Here is a 22,847-nt window from a genome sequence, read left to right on the forward strand (position 1 = left end):
ATTAGGTTGTGAACCAGCTGGCTTCCAAAAAAAAGAATGTTTTGGAAGAAATCCAGGCTGTTACTGCCTTCCCCCTTCCCAAAAAGGCATAAAGGTGAATATATCAGGCTGCATTTTCCCTCCCAAAGTGTTTTGTCTTGTCTTGTTTGTTTTGGCAGCAAGTAAAAACATACCAATGTCTAATGTCTCTGATTGTTTGTAGACAGTTCCCTGCTGACGACTTTTGGGGTAATTGCTAGCGCACTGAAAAAAACATGCTGCGTGCGATATCGGTACTTTAGCGGAAGCATGACAAACTGGCTAGATCATGCCAAGGAAAACTATGGTGGTCAGTACAGCGAGACTCAGGTGGAAAGCACGAAGTTGCTCTCCAGGCTCTTCCCGTTGTTTGCTTTCCAAATTCTATACAGAACATGTATTATGCAGGTGGGTACATGGCTTTTAAACAAAAATCTTGAAATATACTGTGACATGTGTTTACTACTATGTCTCTAGGCATGTTTTTTAACTGTTGCTTTACCAGCAGAGCAACCTAGCAGAGTAGCTTTAATTACCTCAGAATATACCTTGCCATATCCTCTCAGGTCATCAGATAAGTAAAACTGACTTGGTCACGACTCATTAAGGAGCTTGTGTGACTACTTGCCGCTCATTTCTCTGAACCCTTACTGGCTGAAACATCTAGTGCTAGAGTCCTGTGCTCCTCACGCTGCTATGTTGCAGTTATCGGAGACTTGGGCTCAGCATTCTTTGGAAAAAGAGTAATTTTCCAATTTCTTAAATGTTCACTCACTTTTTGGGAGAGGTAGCAAATCTTTATTTGCTCTTTTGCTTGCGTATTTCTCCTGTTGTTTTGATGGTATTATGTTGCTGGTGTACCTGTGTTGGAAATGGGTGGGTTTCCATTTGTGGGAAGAAGCAGTCTTTCCACAGCCTCTCTATCAGGCTATGTGGTTCTTTCCACTTCTGAGTGCATGTACATGATATAAATGTAAATGTGTCAAGAAGCTACTTAAGCTGACATGATTCCTTCAGATTCATTTCTGTCTGGATGATCCTGGCTAAGCAGGAGTTTGAGGTAGCTTACCCTTTGGCAACTGGAATAACAAATTTATGAGCTGGCTTGGAAATTCATTTTTACTTATTGGTGTTAAAATGCTGCTTAGGGAAATTCTTACGAATATGTACCGTATACTGCTTTATTGACACTCCCTTTTGCCATCATCCTACATTCCCATCCGTGTGCCTAATTCTTTCTCCTCTTCCTTCCCCATTCCCCCCAAAGCACAAAAAAATCCCAAGCAAACAAACAAACAAAAAAAACCCCAAACCAACAAACGCACACATGTGGCTGAGGCTATGCATTAATAACCAGATGGAAATGAACCAGATAGCATTAATTGGGGTTTAATAATCAGGTACATATCTAGAAAATATAAAAGTATTTGCACTGCTGAAAGAGATGACTTTTATTCCTTTGGCAGAATTTCCAATGCATTTAAGGCTCACTCTTAGACTAGGTGATAGATCAGTATCTTTTTTGTAAAGATTAATAGTATTTTCTCCATCTTATGAAGTTAACAGCTTTCATTGCCTGTGATTCATGTTGATGATATTTTAATTCCTATTAAGAAGTCAATTCTGATTTGCAATAGGCAGTGGAAAGAAGGAACGAATAAAATTTGCCTCAATTCTGATATTTCATAGTTCTGTTGCCATTTATTCACCCTTTTACAATTTATATCTTCTTTTGGGAATGGAATGTAGGTGAAAAATATTTTTATTAAGAGCTAGCATTTGAGTAATTCTTTAGCACTGAGCAGACTCCCAGTGAGCAGAGTTGACAAAAACCATTGATGAGAAACCCTGTGTGAGCTCAGTTACTAACTATACATTAATTTTCAGACAGCTATAAAGCAGTAATATTCTACCTGGATTTGGCATTACAAGTCATGTTGAAGAGCCATGCAGAATGCTGCAGGAATCTAGAACTCTCTAAAAACAAAATAGAGTAAAGAAACCAGTTCTACATCCAGCTCTCTCATGGCTGTACTCTGTGAATTGCTCAAGTTACCTCTCTTTCTTTTTCCCATCAGTCTGTAAAATGGAGCAGATTATAACTCCCTGCTGCACATGAAATTGCAATGCTGAGTTAATCAACCTTCCTTTAAAAAAACAAACTGAAAAATCTGTTGGTAGAAGCTATTGTGACTTTTTTTTTTAATAAACTGAACAGATCTTTTATAAAGCCTCACACATGCAGGAGGAATTATTTCCTTTTGAAGTGAGAGACAGTCTTATAAATCTACTTAATTTCCTACCCTGATGACTGCCATTGGTGGGCTCCTCATCTGGTTATTTGTTTTCTTCTGGTTTGAATTCTCAGAAGGAAGTCCTCTATATAGCTGCTATGGCTGTCAGTTACATTAACCTGGTTCTAAGACTGTGGCCAAATCTTCATTCCCTGTAGCTTTTAAAGCCACATGCTGGCAAGAGCATCTTAAAAACTACTCCCACCTTGAGCACAGAATCAGAAGTTCAAAATAACTCTGCATCTTGCTATTCTAAAATTCTGTTCTGTCAAACACTGTCTGTGAGAAGTGACTAAAGTATTATGCAGAACCTTTTAGTATATTGGCTGATAGTTCTAACTAGGGATGATCAAATAAACTCATGGACTGCTGCTTAGATGTGTTAAATTCAGGAGCAAATGAAATAGAAGGAAAATGTTACGTTCTGGCAGAGAATGAGAATGTCACTATCTGAAAGGCTTTCATCATGAATGGTCATTTCTTTTGGCCAGCAGATATTTGGTTTACTGTGATTCTTCAGAAGGAAAAGAGTTGGAGAAGTTTCCAAATGTAGTAAAAATCTTATCCATGAAAGGTACTTGCTATACTTATGGAATGGGTTTTTATTCTTCAATACAGATTCCTTCAGGATATTATCTCCAGACTATGAATTCCAACTTGCATTTCAGTGGATTCGTCTTGCCAGTTGCAGCAATGAATGTGATAAGCATCGTGCCACTACTGATTCTTGTTCCTATTTTGGAACAAATTAACTCGTGTCTCTTTAATGCCAAGGACACTGGACGTTCTCCAACAATTTTCATTGGTATGTATAAAATACATGTGTTTATGCAGTTTTAATATGTATTCTGTTTTGAAAGAGAAACTTCAGTAGCTGATGGATGATCCCGTACAATTATTTCTGATTATAAATGTTAAGATGGAATTGTTTTGGGATTATGCTCAGACGTAAATATGTTTCAAAGGAATTGTTGAAAAGAAGGTCCTGAAAAAACATTGTAGATATCAAGAAAAAATGCATCGCTTTTATGTAGGACAGAGACTGAGACTCTTCTGACCAATAAAAAATTTTGAGACACGCTCATAAATAACTAGGAGTCATCCTAAGGAATTGGTTAAAGAAACGGCACTAACCATTTAGGCCTGACACTTACTCTGACTTGGTTATCTTCTGTATGTTTGTTTATCCATTAACTTTTGGAAAGTTAATTTACTCTGAAAGTTTTGAGGAGGGATGGGAGACTCCTTCGGTTAGTTACTCTCTGATACTGGAGAAGTGTTGATTGCTTAGAATGGTCTTTGGAGTTAAATAACTAGGTTTTGAACACAGGCTTTGTTTTTCTGATATTTTTATGCTATAACTGCATCGGCATTAGAGCTGTAGCTCATAAAAGGGAAATAGTATTATCTCTTGTACAGTTTATTCCAGACTCTTCCATTGCATCACAAGTGAAATAAAAGTATCTAGTCTAATTGTGTGTCTGCAATAGGTCTTTTTAGAACCGGCAAGCAGAAGAAAACATGCAGGCAACTATGCAAAACAAATGGATGCATAGCACTGGACTGCTGTTCCCATTGAGCAGGCCGAACAGTTCACAGGTGGCAGGTTACTTGGAGAGGTACAGCTTTCCTCTCTAGTACTAGAATTTTCATTTGTATATCTAGTACTGGATAATTGTCCAGGTGTTTAGTAATTTTATTTATTAAAATCATAAACTGAAACATACCTTACTGTACATTCACTTAAAGCAAAGCAGGATCTCCAGAGGTGAAGTATTATCTCATTCTCATAGATGTGGTACAAAGAAGTATTCTCTGAGTCCCAGTGTTTTCAACATAAAGTGTTGTAAGCTCAAGCTTGCAGGTTGGCACTCATTTTGGAGAAATTCATAGCATGGAAGTAATGATGGCTTTAGTAGGGGTTGGGCCTGACACTGATGTGATTTATTATTTTTTTTTTAATTACCCCATAGTGCCAAACCTCTTATGTTCTAGGATCTGTAAGAAACCTCTGCAACCCTCTTCTGATAGCACCACCAGAAAAGCAGCTTCCATTCTGTGTTCACTTAAATCTAGTCCTTTTCGTAGATACTCTCATTAAACTTCCTACGTTTTTTTATCTTCCAGCCTGCATTACAAACCTCAGACAAAAATATTTATAAACGACTATTTTCTCAGTGTGTTACTATTAATTCAGTGCCCCGTGGCAAGCAGCACAGTGAGTACTGACACACACAGAGGTATTAATCTGACTAAATTAGCCTAATTAAGAGTGTTATTAAGTTTTATACAAACCAGATGCATATAACACAGCAGGTTGCAATTACCCTAGTTTTTAAAATAACATCTGCATTAAAACACAAAAAGCACATTCAGATAATAATTTTCCTTAAAACCATGGAAATTTCAAGTTAGTATTAATGTTCTATCCTGTTATGTTGAACAGCAGTAGAATATATGCAGTGGTTTATTCTTAATAGCGTCATTTATTAAAATAGCCTCCTGTTAGGGGTGATAAATTACCTGAGGCATAAAAATACCTGTGAGTACAGGCGATGGCTTTAGATATCCAAGTATATGAGTGCACCTGCAAATATGGTAGACCTCTAAGTGCCAATATTTTTGCCAACAGTTAATTAGGTTCACAATTATTTTCAGGAACAAAATTGGAAGTATAAATAGGCTGTTGGTGTTAAGCCAGCCTGTAACTATATTTTAATTCAAGTCTTGTAAGAGGAAGAAATTTAAATAGTTTTCTGGAAATTTTCAGTATGTCAAGAATAACAGTTTTCAAGGACAAACCATATAGACAATGTTGAGCTGAAATATCGGATTGCTCTCTAATAAGAATCTACATGGAAACTGTAATCAATGTTACTTTCTCTATAGTTGTTGGTTTATTTGTAAATTAAGTATGATCTAAAAAACCTTAAAATCTTACCGTGAATTTAGATTGTGTCCCAAATATATCGAGTATCTGGACCTCTTCATGAAAAACATGAATATTTCACAAACTTAGAATTTTTCCAGTTTCATAGTTGTTTGGTTTTGGGGAGGGTTCTTTTATATTTTGTTGCTCGGTTTAGTCAATAGTATAGAAGATTCAGCACAGAACTGAAGGTGTATGTCTTCTGGATAGTTATCCATCAGCTACGCGCAAGAGGCTCTACCTGAACCACAGAAGTTCTTGCAGTAATATTCTTAATGCCTGATTATACTGAAAGGTCTTATTAGGCTTGGATTTACTCCATCCAAGAGCGATGTGGAGAACAGCTCTCCGTACAGTACACAAAAGCAAGCCTCCAGTCCAATGTCTATTTCAGGTGATTTGGGAGTTGATGATGACCATTTCTCCCTAAAAGATGTTCTAGTTTAAACAAGTATTAATTCCAGGAAAGCTTTTTGACCTGTTTTACTTGGGGTATGAGATCAGGAATCACAAAGGTCCAATACAACCTTAGTCACTAGATAATATAAACAACCTTGTCCTAGAATCAGCTCCAAGTGTTCCTAAAAGCAGCCAGTTCCTCTATAAAACCAAAGCCTCAGATGGTCATTCCAAACTGCTTGTTTTAAAGAGGACTGAAGGGACAAGAGGTAGAAGGAAAACCAGGTCTCCAAGGCTCTCCGTTTCTTCCTCTGCCACATAATGCCTTAAAAGAAATATTACAGTTGTTGGGCATTCAGAGGTTACTTTTTTCTGAAATGTTTTGGCTTTTAGTAAGGAAAATGCTTAAAATATAGCACTGTGTAGTAATATAGAACTGCTTGAGGTTTCTTTAGTACTAACATAATTTTTTATTAGGAGAACTCTTGCTTTGGTAGATTGCAAGAAGCTCCTTGAGGGCTTTTTACCTGGCCTTGATAAGGTGCATTGGCTAGAAAATGCAGTTGAATTCCCTCCTGTCATCAATTTTCAAGCAATAATTCATTGATGTTCTTATTAAGCACTAGAGGGGCCTTAACAGCAAAACAGCCTCCAAGCTTCTGGTTAGGCAGGGAGGACGGTATTCAATGTCATGAAAGCTGAGGAAAACTGTGCTGGTGGAAGGTGTGAGACTTTGCTGCTGAGAAAAGAAACAGATGCGTGCAAAAACATAAGAAGGCTAAGGCCACTTAGCTATTTCAGTTTTCTGCCCCTTCTGTCCTGACACCCAAAGAGACAAACTTTATACATGTTATAAATATAACATTAAAAAAAGCCTGTGACTGTCAATGTCAAATCTAATAAGTGTAACAATTTCTGGTTGCAAAGTGAGGCGAGGCTTTGTAAGACAAGTGGAAAAACATAGTCCAGGTATTTGAGCCAAAGATGTCAAAAGAAACCAAATTCTTACACCTTTACTTGTATTATAGCTTAGAAATGCTGAGGAATCACAAACTTAGTCATAATGAATGGGACCTCAAAACGTCAGAAGTATAAATGTTTCGAGTTCAGGAGACTGACTTGAAAACTTTGCTTTCTCTGTGTTTTCTGATAGGCTACAACCATTTCATACTGTCAACATCAAGAAATGTAGAGTAATACATTTAAATAGTATCCTCTATGCAATGTGTGGTGAAGTGTGTGGTATACGTCCGAGTTTATTAGAAGCTTTTATCTTGCATTAGGAAGCTAAACACATAGGTGGGGATTTTTTCTGCCTTGTGTGCTTGTGCAGTACTTGTGCCTTACCTCTGAGGCAGGGGGTAAGACTCCATGCGTTGCATGTGCAGTAGTATACTGAAAGATATTGTGGATGCCGTGTATTACAGATCATGCGGTGATACTTCTTCAGGACAGCTGAAGAAGGCGGGAGGCAACTGTAGTCCAATGGTTTACGTGTAGTCACTTAGAAAGCTGGAGTTTGTCTTCTGGTAATGCAGCTCATGTCATCCTAAAATGTTAAATAGTCCAGCAAATGCACTATCCAACAAACTTTCAGAAGTAGTTCAAGGGAACCCTATAGTGGAGGGAAAGGAGAAAATGTAGGAATGCTTGATCTCCTGAGGTGTGATGTGCACTGCTGATCTTTTTCTCTCCCAGCTACCGTGGCCTGCAGCCTTAGAAATCCAGTACTTCAACTGCACTACTTCTTTTTTGTGTAGAAAAGAACTGGGTAAAGCGTACAGTGTCTGTGTGTATTTCAGAACCTTACTGCTCCTTGAACAGAAGAATTTCCCCCTGCTGGGTAGTCTTGTTCCTACCCAGTCTCTTGTGATAACTGGAAGGAGTGCTGCTTTTTCTTTCTTTCCTCCTTTCTTACCTCCCTCAGACTTTAAAATAAGTTCTTTTTTGTGACTTCACTCTTCAGAAAAGTTTTTCCTTGCTCATTTATTCTGCATCCCTAAATTCTTTCCGTGTTGAGCTGGTGTACCTTTGTCATATGTTTATAGAGTTAGGTTTGTGGTGTAGCAAGTACTCTTTACTCATGTTTATGTGTCCAGAGAGGATGTATGGGGTGGGGGAGCTTCTTTTGCACCTCCTATGACTTTGCTTCACTCTAAATAAATGATGATCCTGTAATGACAGCCTTGGTGAATGCTCTCTGTGCTCTTTACCCAGTTGTAGGTCAGTTATCTGCTGCACTTTCTGTGATGGTTGCTGGCTTCTCTGAAATACACCGAAAGCATTTCCCTCAGGTGGAGCAGACGCTTTCCGAGGAGGTTCTCCTGGTCTCCTCCATGCCTTGCTTCCACTTAGCTCCTCAGTACATCCTGCTTGGAGTGGCTGAAGCCTTGGTAACTCCCTCCTGTAAGTAAAATCTAATAGGCTAAAGCAAGAGTGTCCTGATTTGCAGAGAATGATATCGGCTTCCTAAAAATAATTACTGTCATCTGATATTTTATCCCTGGCTCTCTTCCATGGGCTTAATGAGCAGATCTGTGCTTTACCTGCTTCAGAGTAGCATAATTTGTCTTTCTGGCTGTAACTCAGGGTGAGCAATGACATTGTTCCAGATTAACTGGAAGGCAACACAGCCGGGTCCGGTCCCTGGGGTGTAATCCACCGTTTGGTGGGGGGATGATCAGAGCAGTGAGACCCTGCGCTTGGATGCGTGACTGGTCTTGAAGCTGAACGTGCTTCAGGTCGGGGCTGGACCAGAGGAGCTCCTGAGGTTCCTTCTGAGCTGAACTCTTCTGTGATGATTTTCTTGAGATGGAACAAATATGTACGTGACAGCTGAGCTGTGGTTGTGGTCAGTGAGCACTTTTGAGGCCACAGACAAAGCAAGGTGAAGCAATTTAGCTTAACCCTTTTCATCTGTGGACCCAGCTAATAGAATTATTATGCATTTTTCACTGACACAGAGTGTATGCAGGCGGGTGACACAATTCAACTGACAGGCTAACCTGGAGAGTATTGTAAGCAGATGCAAGATTTTTGTTTGTGCTCAAGTCAGGAGTCATGCAAACATGCCTGCACAGAGCATCATGCCTTTGCTTGTGGCATGGAGCCAGAGATAAACACTCCTGTTTTGCAGAGCACAGGCAGAGCTTAGCTCACGCCTGCCATCCATAAATTATGTAGACGCATTCTTGATTGTGAGTCTGAACCTTCTCTCCCTTCCATAATTTACCTTTCCACATCTACACTGACATTCCTGAGGCTTATTTTCTTTTGTGGGGCACACAGAGTGCTTACCAGTGTTTTCCCTTGCAGAACTTAAAAGAATGTTAATATTACAAAAATAATGTAATCGACATTCACTTAGAGACACAGATAAAGTCATTGACTAGCTGATCTCTGCAGGAATTTAATTCTACAGGTTGAGTGTCTATTGTTCCAGGACAACCCCAGAAATGCTCAGATTTTTGTTTGAGAGTAGGAAATATCTTCAGTGTCTCAGCTTCGTTCTTACACTCTAAGACTGCTGAGAGCTGTGGGTCACGGTCTGTCACTAAAAAGGTAATTTTCCCTAGTTTTAAATACTTAGCACTTTCATAATGCCTCTTCATCCGATAGCTCTCAAGTACTTAACCGAGACAGGTTTCTAGACAGGTAATGTGGTTTCTAGGTTACAGGCTAAGTGTAACTGAAAACTGTGACCTTCTCTGTTTAGCTTAACAAAAAGAAGGTTAGGAGGTGGCTTGCTTACAGTCTTCTCATGCAGAAGCATGTGAAGCATATTGCTGGTAGAATAAGGCTTTCTAATCTAGCACGCTGGGATACAACAGAAGTCCAGTGAATGGAAGGTGACATTAGCCTTTAAAAAGAAAAAAACCTCCATCTTGGTTTTTGTGGGGTTTTTTCTGTTTGTTTTTGTGGGGTTTTTTTATATATTTTTAAAGGAGTGTGATTAGAATTTCTTAGGAAGAAAATTTTCTTCCCTATTTAAATAGAGATTAAGCATCTTGCTAAAAGCTGTGGTCAGAGGTGCAATTCAAGAACCCAATAAATGGGACTAAGTCTGAATTTGAGACTTGCATGTAGAAAACTAAAGGTGTAGGTACCTAAAACAGTAGGTTACTGCTGTAGCTGATGGGGATGCAGGCCTCCATTCACTGCCCACACATAGGTGTCTGGCACCATTTGTCATGGAGTAACTAGGCTATACACGTGGGGCAAGCAGGCTCTTTTTGGTACCTGTCTGGCCTCCAGCTGCTGCTGGAGAAGAGTGTGGTTTTTCCGTAGGTCTTGCTCCTTAATCAGACAGCCCCGTGCCGATGGCTAAGGTGCACTAGAGTATTTCAGGGAGCACTGGGCACCTGTATTCAGGCTACTGAACTGAGCTCTAGGTTTCTACTTCAATTTGAACTGAATTGCTGTTCAGGAACCATTCAGTGGATCTCCATGGATGGTAATGACAGCCTAGACACTTAAGTAGTTGTTTCACCTTTCCTGACATTTTCCTGCCTTTGTTATGCGGAAGGTCAAATTCGATTATCATAATAATTTACTTGACCTGAAAGTACATGATCCAAGTTGAAGACAGAAATGTTCACACTTGTAATCGGAGGGAAGAGAGGAGATATCTCATTTCCGAAGCGCTTGGTTAGAGGAGCTAGATTTGGCATACTGAACTCTTTATCTACACTGAACTCTGATAGTTACAATTGTGTTTATACAATATATTTCAGTGTCTTGTTGATAGGAGTTTTATATAATCATCTGCTTCAGGTGGCATAAGCATCTCTTAGAATAATATCAGCATTTAATATTTCTCTAGCACTGAGGTAGTCTTTAAAAAATAAAATGAAACAGTGATAAAATAATTGCTCTCTTCCACAGTGTCAGAATGTAAGATCTCACAGGCCTCCGACAGCTTGAATTTGTACCCCCAGCTTGGTTTCAACTAGGAAATTACTCTTTTAAAGCCCAATGATTGGGGGGGGGGGGGGGAACGACACCAAAACAAAAAAAAACACCACAAAAAAACAAATCCACAGGAAAAAAACCCCACCAAACCAACTCCATCCTGTGGGACAATATTAGCAGGCATTTGCCCCCACAGTGCGCGAGATTGCTGGTGAAGGGAAGCCAGCCTGCTGGCCACAGCAGCTGTGTTACACTGCCAGTGTCCAAGCCTTCTGGTGCACTGTAACTGCTTTGCCCTACAAAGGGTTAGCAGATTTGCAGTGTTTGCTGAAGTGCTGCAAGAATATCATCTGCCCATCAACATGTCTCAAAGCACTTAGAAATGGGAAGCCCTGTAACAACCAGCTCTGTTAGTTAAAGGATATATTGGGGATCACTTCACCCACCGATGAAATGCAATAGTCTCCAGGGTGAAATGCAGCAGCTGTTTAATAGCTCACAGCAGCATCGTGGGAGAAGCGAGGAACAGAGTATGCAATTGAAACAGCAGGGGTAATTTAGGTAAGTAGGATGCAATTACCCAGGCTGAATTTGGCCCAAGATGCATGTTTTGCACCCCTGCTTTTAGAAGGGAGGACTAACCAAAAACCTCTTAGGCTCTTAGTGATTCAAATTAGGTAGGACACTGACTGTACAATGTTTCAGACTGTACTGTTGCATCTACAGATGGTGTCCCAGGCTCACCTGCTTTTTCTTGCCCTCAGGCTTTCGGTTCCCATTGCGAATGAGGAAAAAACACTGCCTGTGGGTTGGGTTGGTTTTTGTTGGGTTTTTTTCTTTTCTTTAATATGCTTGCAAAGCTCTCATTTGGACATCCAAATTAAAAAGGGTGGAAGGTGGTGAGTGCAAAGTTTCGTTTGTATTCAGAGATGCTTCAGGCAACTCGGCATCCAGATAGGATCCTCTGCTGACAAGTTTCTCAAGCTGGAGGTCATTCAAACTCAACTAATAAAGTGGGGTGGGAGACACTGGGGCTTGGAGAACAAGTGTGGATGAGGGCTTAAGGTATGAAATTAGGAAACAAGGTATTGATCATCAGGAACAGTTGCTCAAAAAGAACAGCTGTCATAACGACTTGCTGTTACTGTAACCTAGTTTAGCCAAATTACAACTGGTGGGAGTATTTACAGTCATCCATGCTACAACGGCATGCTACAGCTCCACCTCACCACCAAAGCTGTTGCTTCTTCTGGTTTAGTCTTCTGGCAAGAAAGTGAAGAACAATGTCTTAAAAATTAGCCAGTGACTCTGGGCGTTGCTCTCTGGGGAAGAGGAGCATTGTCCAGCCTTAAGCTAAAGCAAGGTAACTAAGTGTCCAGGTTAAGGTAGAGCTCTGGATTTTGGAAGTATTTACTAGTGGCTGTACGGCATTGGCTCTGGCATAGGAGGTCCCGCTGTCCTGCAGTTAAATATCACATCTGCTGTCTTAACGCTTGCTGACTGCGGCGGTGTTTCTCTTGCCTATGCTATGCCTGAGGTTTGAAAAGGTGAAAGCAGTGAAAGATCTTTACGTACTTGTGGAATATCGATAGTTGTATGTGGCATGGCTTGTTCTGGAGAGTCTCTTAAAGAGTTTAGATAACCCTTTGTTACTAGGGTACCTACTAACATGTCTGACTACCCTTCTGCAGCAAGTACATACTCTGTGTAAAATATGGAAAGTCCCTATTAGAGACACTTTGGATTTTTTTCTCTTATCTATCGTCTACCATCATTTACTTTTTTTTTTTTTTTTAAAACTTGTAACTGTATCTGGTTCCTTTCTAAGGTTCCTTACTTGCATTCCGGCTTGTGCCAGAAAGAATTAGAGGGATTTCCATGCATTTCTTAACTCTCTTTAATGGAGCTGGCTGCTTTATGGGAGCTTTCTTTGTTCACACAGCCCACGCAGGCACTCAAGGTAAGAATATACTTATGACCGGTGTTCCTGAACAGTTTTCTATTATTATTGATTTGGAGAATTAGGCAGCAGAATTAAAGGAGATGCCAAAGTTTTATTGATTTGCTCTCACAATTAAGATGGAATTAAGATAGGAAATTGCCTTCCAGCTGTATTCATCCAATTTTAATGAGTCATCTTAGTTTTGATAGTTGGAGTAATTAGAGGATGGCATCTTGCAGGAAGCCCTTACCTCCAATCTCCATACTTCTGTTCTGGAAGACAAGAAAATAAATAGTCTAGGATGCACCTTTTTATGTTCATGAAGAAGTACGTTCATGTTAGCCACACTTACGTGGGAGCCTCTGGCGATGAGAGCAAGCTTAGTGCTTCAAAGAATGGACAACATGCTTTTCCTTCTGTTCCACAGTGTTGTAGGGGAAAGGAGGTTGGGTTGAGTGTTTCAAAGCTGTCTGGAGAATTTGTTCCCCCAGACCCACTACTACTCTCTTGCCTTCTTTATGCCCCTCCCTTTGCTCGGCTACTGGAAGAACCAGATTCTGTGACAATATGGTCTCGCTGTGGTTTTACTGTTTTGCAGATGAATACTGCAATTCCCAGAGAACTTAGTGTTTCAAAAGGAGTTATTTCAGATTCAGCCTGTTGAGGAGCATTTAGTGTAAGCCCTTAACTGGAGATTTTTCTGGGTTGCTGACTTTCCAGATAGGCCAAGGGTTTCTTAAAGTCTTTTTTTCCTTTGCTGATGAATCTTTGTTCAATACAGAAAAGACTTGTTTCACAAGTAAATTTAAAAAGTAGAGTTCTTGAAACGAAGGACGGGGATCCCTTTGTTCACATGCCTGAAATAGTTCCACTTGCTGAAGCAGTACTTTGAAAGGTGTTCCGTTGATAAGCTTCCTTGTTACTGCACTACAGAGAACTGTTCTCTTACAGAGCACGAGCGCTGGCCCTAATGCATGACACCATTGCAATTACCATGACTGCAGAACTTTGTAACTCCTCATGATTAAGTTTTGGGTTCTTCTCTTCCCTACCTAAAGAGCCATGTAACTTAAAAACAAGAAGTGGGTTTTTTGAAAGTATGACAAGAACTTTTAATTCCTGCTCGCAAGATCTGAACAAACGAATGGTTCTTTAACATGCAGTGCTATTTTTAATTCAATTAAAATTTTAATATAAAAGCATCACCTAGAGATGAGTGAAAACCAGGAATGCTTACCCAAATGAATCAGGCAGAGAACAACTATTAAGTACCAAGACATCCAGTGTGGAGAGCAGAGCTTCTTGAATGTCCCCCAGTGGAATAGATTTATTTTTATTTTTTTTTAATTGGGTAATACGGGTTCAATGAAACTAACACTTCAAGAGGGACTGTGTTGCTGACTTTTTTTCTTCCCCTACCCCCAAAAGTATGGGAATTAAGGTTGAAATATTTTGTTTTAGTAAAATTGACATATTTTACTGACATTTGACTTTGGGTATAATTAAGTATTTATAAAATAATTAAGCATAATGTCAGCATCAAAATATTTTTACTATAGTTGTGCCACTATATATGTAACTTATTCCTTTACAGAAAGTTTTCATACAAAGCAATAGAGGAAATCAATTTTTGCATTTGGTTTGTAATTCAGTAGATTTTTGTCTGATCTTATATCAAGGCAATTTATTCTTTTTCTGTAAGCCTGTATGAAAACATTTAATTGAGTCAAAAAAGAAAATGTTCATTTCTTGCCAGAAATACTGTTCTATCAGAGCCTTCAACTTCTTATCCTGGCTGGGACCAAAAAGCCTGAACTCTCAAAATTCTCCACAGTCTGCAGTTGCCATGTTCTAACCCTTTTTGCTCAAGATTTTTGAGCAAATGGAAAAAGTTTCCTGGCTAAAATACTCCTCGCTTTTATGAATTTGGATGGCAAACTTCTCTACTTAGCTTTTGGAAAAAAAAAAAGGTGTAACTTATGTCTTCATTTAACTTTGTCAAACCTGCCATTCCTGTAGATGGAATCGACTGCACTATTATCCTGAGCAAAAGTCATTCTTAAATTTCCAAGGGATTCAGTGACAGTCTGTATTCAGATTACAGTGCTGTAATGGTCCTGAATAAGCCCCTAAATAGGGGAAGTCCTCTGCAAAACTTGAAAAACTTTAGAGAAAAGATAGTGAAAAGTGTTTAACATTTACTCTGTTGCTCTAGTTAGAAGCGTAAGAGATTACTTTCCCTATTAATATGTAAACAACATAGTATCGGGCTCTTACCCAGTGAGATTTTCCTTATTTTTAGAAATAAAATGTATCTCTTTCCCAGTGTTCCCTGCTTGAATGAGATTAATTATTCCAACTTACCACAACTCACGCAATTCACAGCTTGTAAATAATGGCGATATTTCTGTAACTTCATTTGTGTTATAATGCTTCAGACTGAAGACTTAGAGTATTCCTCTACTCATCCCTGCTAGACTTTTGTCCTGCTGGCTCATAAATCAAAATAGGCTTGGGATCAGACTTCTGGAGCTGGGTATAGACTATAACAGAACCAAAGAGGCATTTAGGCTTGGTTTTGGTTTTTTCCTAGTTTGACAGGAAATGTTATATACAAAATTCTCTTGTTCCATCTGTATTTTTCCAAACTCTTCTACTGTGCTTCTTATGGTGTTCTTTGGTGCTTGTGATGAAAAGCTTAAGATCCACAAAATAATATTTTTTTAATTTATAAAACCTAATGGTTACCTATTGAACCTTCTAGAGATGACAGCACTTCAGACAATAAAACTCTCTTAGGTCAAATTAAGATTGAATGACACAAATTATGCTCTCATTACTTGCATTTGTTTGGTTTTTTCCAGCTCTGTTTAAAGAGCTGGTAAAACATTCAGTATCTGGACAGTTTATGGAAGTGGGGGTAAAGCAAACCAACTGGAACTTTTTTTCCCTAAAAAGCTGAACTATTTTATTTATATTGAAAGACCAAAGTTCTTTCTCTTTTGCTGAAAGAAGATGATAGCGTTTATTCAATGGTTTTGTAAGATTTAACAAGGTTTAGTGTGTGACTCTTGGGCTATGGGTGCTTTTGTCTTGTCCCATGATTCGTGTTTCACTAAAACCTGAGCCAAGACTATTTCTGGTTCTCCCATCTCTAAGCAATGAGACCATGTTTGCCATGAAGAAATTCAGGATACAGTGAAGTAGATCCTCCAGTGTGTCTTTTGAAGTGCTGAAGCACAGAGGGTGTTGACAAAATTTAAACATTTTTATATCCTATTTCATGTCACTAGTTAGAATTTTATTTGGGTTTTTATTGGCAAAGTTGATCAGATATCAGTCACAGTCAAAGCTGCATTAATCATTTTTAACGCATCTATGGAGGATGGTGTGAATATGATAAAATAAGACTTTTTAAAAAACTGACGAGTGCAAACAGATGACGGGTGACAGCGATATTTTCGGTACAAGCTGGGAAACTGCTTTCTTTTGGATCTCTTACCTCTCCTAACATTTTAAGGGAAGAAGATGCAAGACAAAACCTGTCCTCCTATGCCAATCATTTCAGAATATATTTCTCTAAAAATATTAATGTAAATATGTAAGAAGGAGGGCAGGAGGGAAGGTCAGAAGGAGGAAACTGCCCCAGACACAGTTTTCCTGCTTGAACTTAGAGAACTTGGGGGGTGGTGGTGGTGCTGGTTTTTGTTTGGTGGTTTTGGCTGGCGGGGGGAGTTGTTTGGTTTTTTGTTTGCTTGTTTGTTTTTTTCCTCCTGTTTGGAGCCTTGTGTAATTCTCAATACCAAAGATGATAAAGCTTAAAGGTTATTTCTTGCAGTCCAGATGGTAGTGTCCACTGGTGCCTACTTAGCTAATAAGGATTAGAGGCAGACTGAGACTTTAATTTGGGTATGATTAAACACTAAATATGTGCCCACTAACTTGATGAAATGATGGAAGGCAATACAATCCTTTTCTAAGATACAAATTAAATTTTTCTATAATCGTAGTCTAGGTTGCAGTATAGCTATAAAAATGCGGGAGTTGTACAGAATAGACTAACTTCTGGCATGCGACTGTTTTGCTTTGTCTTCTGTGTTTTCCCAATACTAAAATATGATGGTGTTATTCAGTAAACAAACTGAATGCCTTCCTGCGCCACTTTGGCCTTTGTTGTGAATCCCTTGAGAGCTTCAAGGGTGCCACCATAGTAACAGATAGCTTGTGTACACTAGTATATGTCAAAGACTGGCTTACAGTCCTTTCCACGTCCTCTTTGATGTCTAGTATGGCCAGCGGTTTGTCACTGTTGCTCAACCCCCAGAAGCAGCCCAGGACAGCGTTTTTGTCCGTGTCCTAGTCCCCGCTTCACCTACTTTTCTGCCTGTGTTGGTAGGATCAGGTGTTTTCTCTTGGTGTTGTATAATATTCCTCCTTCTTGTACTACCTGAGCATTTTTGATGCGAAATCAATAGGGCTGCAAAATGTCAGTGAAAGTTTACCAGGCACTTTATTTCAACACTGTATGGTATAGCAGGCTTGAGGAACTGACTTTGCCTAGACTTAATCTTCTAATTTGTTCTAAATTTGCCATGAAATGCATAACCAATTCACCTCTAAACAATAAGAAAAGGGTCTTTAAAATAGATACAGCTAAAGGAAGCTTCTGATTCTCTGTGGTGATTCATGCTACAAAGTATTTCCATTGTTGAAATAAAAAAGGAAATCGGGAGCTTGTTGTAGAAAGTTAATTCCCAGTGAGCAATTATCTATGTGACAAACCAACCTTGTAATTGGCACTTCTGTTGGCAATCTCCATAGAAAAGTAAAGGATTGACAGAACCCAAAGGCAGTGTCTTTTGGGGGAAAGTGAATTGTTAGCATATTGCATGCTGATTCAAGGATGAGAAAGTACTGGACTCTTCAAACACAGTAGTGCCCAAGGCATCTTCCTCCAGCAAAACCAAACTGGCCCAATAAGTGCCTGATGTTCACGGCTGAGAGTAAAATCCTGAAAATATGAACCCCAAACCCAGTCAGTGGAGGGTGCTGGAGTCTGCAGACAGCTTGTGGAACGTGTTAGTGGGGTAAGGGGTGAAAGCATCTAAAGGGAGTTTCGCTGCCTGAAACACACCGTTGATGTCTTAACACCGATGGTTGTTTTCCCAAAGCTTCCTGCCAGCAGAGGATTCCCTGTGCAGTGAGCGTAAGTAGAAGTAAATGTAGTCCAGGCTTATCCCCTCTTTCATGGAGAACCAAATTCCACTTAAAAAGGAAAAAGAAGAAATAAGAAAAGTGAGAAGTAAATATTTTTGGCTGAAAATAGGAAATAGTTACAGTAATATTTGCTGTATCCACTGATGAAGATGTGTATTGGCAGTCGGATAAGTCTGGATATCTCTAGGACTGCTGCCACCCCTGTTTCTCTGTAGAGAAAGGCACCTTGACAAACCTTGTTGCCCCTCACTGAAAGGAAAAGAAAGCCTTGCTCCTACCTCTTGCTTCAGGTAGAGCAGTAAAAGAGAGAGAGCCCACATGCTATGCGGACTGGAGTCTTACCATGCCCAATCTAATTTTGGCCCTGCCTATGCTTTTGCTCACTTATAAAACAGGATTTTCCAAAGGCTTTGTGTCGTTATCGTGGCCTCACTGTTTAAACACTGGCAATTACTAAAGAAGCAGGTAGGAGACGGAGCAATGATCTTTGACCCAGGCCACGGAGCAGACCGGTGGTGAAGTGGGGGCAGAATCCAGCGCTCCTGCTTGCTGGACTGCCCTCCCACCCTGATAAAACCAACTATTTCCACTTTCAATGCTTCAATATAGTGCCTTTGCTAGCATTAAGACAGTTTCAAAGGTCCATTTTACTCTGTTCTCTTAGAAGCTTAGATTCCTCCCCCCCCCCCCCCCCCCCCCTTATCACTTGGTGCTATTTTTAAGTACATATTTTCTGTTCGGGTTCCATTGTAAAAGCCATTCCATTAGGAAGCTCCTACTGCTCATCTAGTTAGCCCAGCTGATGTAAATAACCAAGCAGACAGTGTGAACTCTGCTTTGACAAGCTGTAGCGCCGAACCCCATGCGTGCTTTCTCTTTCATCAGATACACGCGCTCTCTCTGTGACTTCTATTGGCCACTGGGGGATGTGAAATGAAAAACCACCTGATTGTGAATTATGACAGTAAAAGTTTATAAGCTACTAAAATGAAGTTATAGCACCTAGGAGTTCAGTCAACTGACAATGTTAAATGATACGTTTTAAGACTTGCTCCGAGATAATGCTACAAAAGGAACCGCACACGCAGAGGTGAGGTGGTGCTGCTCTGTGACAGGCAGAAAGGTAATGTGGCATGGAGCAAACGGTGGAGGAGTTAAGGAAAGCTGCTGCGCTGGTGGCAGTTGTTCTCTGTTAATCCCAGGAGAGCTAAAGGTAACTGCTTTACAAGAAATGTGTTTACAACTCAAAGATGTGGAGGAAAGAGAAAAACGTAAATAGATGTAAGGGGGGTGGGGTGTAATCCTTTGACTGCTGGCTCTCCTGGGCTGTGGAACTGCTCTTTCTCTCTAATGAGAAAATTGGGACGAGCTAAGAATGACATTGGATGGCATTAGCGGCCAAAAGATCAGTTAAGCCTATCGGGTTTGTACAGCAAAGCTGGTTTTCCTCTTCTCCCTTTTAGGTTGTTCAAGTGGTGAATAGCCACTCTATTCAGAAGGCTAGGATTCGGTACCAGACTTTGAGGGAGCAAAGAACGGTGGCTCTGGGCACACTGATGCTGGTGTGTTAGTACAGATCAGGAGTGTGCTTTTGATCTGAATCTCCTGATCATCTCTGATTTGCATCAGAGAGTGATCTTGCAGCACAAAAAACCTGCATTCCTTTTGAATGGAACTAAACCAAACAAATGCTTGTACCTGATGCGTTCCAGCTCTTGGTAGGAACTGGTCTGATGTGAACCCTGCTGAGCTGTGTATAATGTGGACGTCACATTCTCAGCACCAGCTGTTTCATGCTCTGTATTTGCTCCTATTGCACTTCTCTACTTGCCAGTGAAGACGGTCTCTCTTTCTTCTTCAAAGGCAACAAATATCCTGTATTCCCAAATAATGTAAAAGGTTGTTACAGCATTGTAGAGCTCTCTGGTATTCTGTATGTACTGTAACTTCTTTTTCACCGTGGTTTTATGTTTTTGCTGTAGTTGATTATGGTACTTCAGGTACAGATTGTTTTCAAATACAGACTGACTGAGGCTGGCTTTCTTTTTAAGCATCTTGATTTCCATAGCGATTTACCACCTCAGCTTGTTTGCAGACTGGTTGCAATGAACAACATCAAAAGCAATACAGTTGCGAACTAAAGCACACAAGAATACAGGCAGGGAAGACTGTGGGTGTACATAGGCGGTACTGTCCTCTGCTGAATGGAGTTTAAGCTGCTAAAATATCTCAAACACTATTGCCAAAAGCCTTGGTAGAAAAAGATCTGATTCATGCAAATAAATGTCATGTGCAAGAGAGGGACACGTTGTAGACTCACAGCTAAAGGCAGCTATAAAGAAAGGTAAAGTAAAATGTCAGGTAGCATCTTGGTAATAGAGCACCATCCAAGGCACTGAACAAATGGGGTTTATGACTTTTTTTTTTCCTTCTTAAAAAGGGCCTATTAAAAGCATGAGAGATGTGAATAAGGATTTCTACAGACCACCTTAATTCTAGCTCTTCCTAAAATTTTCATGCTTGACATTCATTTAGGTATGTGCACAGGATAATATAGAGAGACTGCCCGATCATTGCAGTAGTAGCTGTGCAGAGTTAGGTTTTCCAGTACACTTCAGATTTGTTATGGAAGTCCTTTAATTTCTCTAGATCTCTTGTCTGTCTGCAAAGCAGGAGCAAAGTATACTGTAAACTCAAAAAACCGTAGGTGCTGTGAGAATGAAGTCTGTATAAATAGCTACGGGGCGGGGGGGTTCAAATGCTGTGATTGTGTCTTACACAAAGTTATCTTTGTGTCTTTCATATGAGCCATGTCTCATCTTGCAAGGTAAACTAATTCTGCTTCAAATGTCTGCTTTGCCAGGCAACTGGTTTCCACACTTGCTGCATGAAGGTAAATTGGAGAGATTCTTCTTCTTCTTGGCTTCCTTAATGATGGTGAACACCCTGGGGTTCTGGACCATTGCACACAGGTATGTGTGAGAAAATGAAAGCTTGATGTTTCATTTGTAGTTATGGGTGGAAATTATTGCAAAACCTGTAAACTAACGTGTAATAAAGAATCGGTAGTGATAGATCATAAGTTATCATTCAGGGTTCAGACTTTAGTATTTTTGATCTGCCTTGAGGAGAGAGATTTCACAGTAAAAATTATGTGGTAGAGCTAAAAAAAAAAGACTCATGTAATCAGCCTTAAATATTTAAGGGGTCTTATCAATATATAAAAATTCTTTGAAGAAAGAGCAGCATCCTATCCTTTACGGAAGGACATAAATATGTTGACATTGGGTTTAGATCACAGCACCAAGGTATGTCAGTCATGGAACTCACCTCCACTGCGTTTGGCTTTATACCAGCATATGGAAAATGTTGCTGTTGTCTCAACGAGCTTACATCTTCAGTATAGGACAGTCTGTGAAGGGGTTGCAACAAAACAGCAGACCGCTACTGGTTAATGCTCTATGCAGTGGTTTCAACAGAATAACTCTGAAATATTTTCTGATACCCTACTGGGCAATGAGATAAAAGCAACTTTCTGCTGGATACAATGGAATTGCTCAATTAGCCCCCCCACAGGAAGCAATTTTATGCCACCTATAGAGCCTAGGTTTAATGCCTGTATATTGCCTGTAAAATGCAAGGAACTCACAACTGCAATCACATCCAGGGTGGTTTGAAAGGTGGCCTGCCTCCTGTGCTCCAGAACATTTAATCATAGTTAACTTTCTCTTGTCAGCGTTACAAGTTATACTTGTAGGCAAGAACAGGGAGTGAAGCAACCTGTGTCACCATGAGTGCAAAGGGTCACGTGCGAGTGGCATTCTCTTAGGCAGTCCTATGGAAATTTGGGGCAGCACTTCTATGGAAATCTTTCAGAAACCTTGATGAAGTAGTGATTTGATAATGGCAATAATAGAAAATTTCCAAAGGCAGTGTACTCCTAGAACTCTTGGGTAAAATACTGCTTTTTCTATTACATATAGCACTAACTTTACAGCACCAAAGATTACAATAGTGTGTTGTCAATTATTTCAATGTAACCTGAGGCACAAGTGTCCATTTATTCTGGTGGCTAGTTCTTGGTTCTTTTCTTTTAAATGTGCCCCAAGTCATGATTAGAAATTTCTCCTTTATGTACTTTTATAAAATGGAATTTTATTCTTCTGTAAAATGAAATTTTCATTTGTGACGTTTACTGCTGAAACAAAAAGGGGTTGGTTGTCAAAAACAGAGGCCATAAGATTAGGTTGAACTCAACGAATAATTTTGCCACAAATTAACATATTTTTATGAGGAAATTTGTTGACCTCCAGTCTTAAAAAATAAATTAAAAAAAATTCAAATTGGTATTTCACTTCAAAATCAAGGTACCTCATTTTTCAATAAGACAACCAAAACCTACATGAAATACCTTTTTTTTGAGTCAAATGTGATTGTTTCATTTTGTGCTGAATAAGAATTCTCCCAGAGGGGAGAAAAAAGGGTGAGGACTATTCAGATAAACACCAACTTAGGGGTGGGGGGGAAATAAGGCTTTAAAACGCTGAATTAGAAAAAATATACTAAAATTTATCTGAGGGAAAAAAGCCTGTTTCTTTTTTAAATTTGTTAAAATGACACAGTACGGTTATTATTAGCACCTGCATCCCGTTTGGCACTTCTCATCCTGAAGTTCTGAAAGGTTCCAGGAAAGCATATATCACTGTCCAGGACTCAGAAGGCACTGTAACTTGCAAAATATTACCTAATAAACAATAGATTAATCTCATCCCAGAAAGGATAATTATTTTAGTGTTTTCCTTCCCTATCCTCCCTCCCAGATACAACAATCTGAATCAGGAATACACCAATGAATTCAGAGGAAGTCTTCCTGAAGAAAAACTTTTGAAGCATGAAAAAGCCATCAAGCATTATGATACTGTCCTGTAAAGTTCTCCCATTTTGTCTCCTATGGAGAAAGCTTGATAAAATTTCACCCTTCTTTGACTAAATTTTGATTGTGCTGCCAACCAGCTTTCTAATGATAAATTACCTAGTGTGCTTAAGTGGGACGGCCAATGTATTTATGAATTATCTAAGGAATAATAATGTTATTTATAAATTTACAAAATAGCAGTTGTCATAGGGTTTGGCCTTG

General features: G+C 39.5%; 1 protein-coding gene across 1 annotated transcript in view; it reads left to right on the forward strand.

The window, feature by feature from the left end:
• Nucleotides 1-22,639, forward strand: part of SLC15A5 (solute carrier family 15 member 5) — a 34,998-nt gene extending 12,359 nt beyond the window's left edge. The window contains exons 4-9 of the mRNA XM_049822181.1: nucleotides 203-426; nucleotides 2,931-3,117; nucleotides 7,858-8,046; nucleotides 12,380-12,511; nucleotides 20,574-20,682; nucleotides 22,531-22,639. Coding sequence (XP_049678138.1) covers nucleotides 203-426; nucleotides 2,931-3,117; nucleotides 7,858-8,046; nucleotides 12,380-12,511; nucleotides 20,574-20,682; nucleotides 22,531-22,639 — 950 coding nt within the window. The remainder of the gene's footprint in view (nucleotides 1-202; nucleotides 427-2,930; nucleotides 3,118-7,857; nucleotides 8,047-12,379; nucleotides 12,512-20,573; nucleotides 20,683-22,530) is intronic.
• The last annotated feature ends 208 nt before the right edge of the window (nucleotides 22,640-22,847 follow it).

This window comes from Accipiter gentilis, chromosome 18 (assembly GCF_929443795.1).
Source record: "Accipiter gentilis chromosome 18, bAccGen1.1, whole genome shotgun sequence".
NCBI lineage: Eukaryota > Metazoa > Chordata > Aves > Accipitriformes > Accipitridae > Astur > Astur gentilis.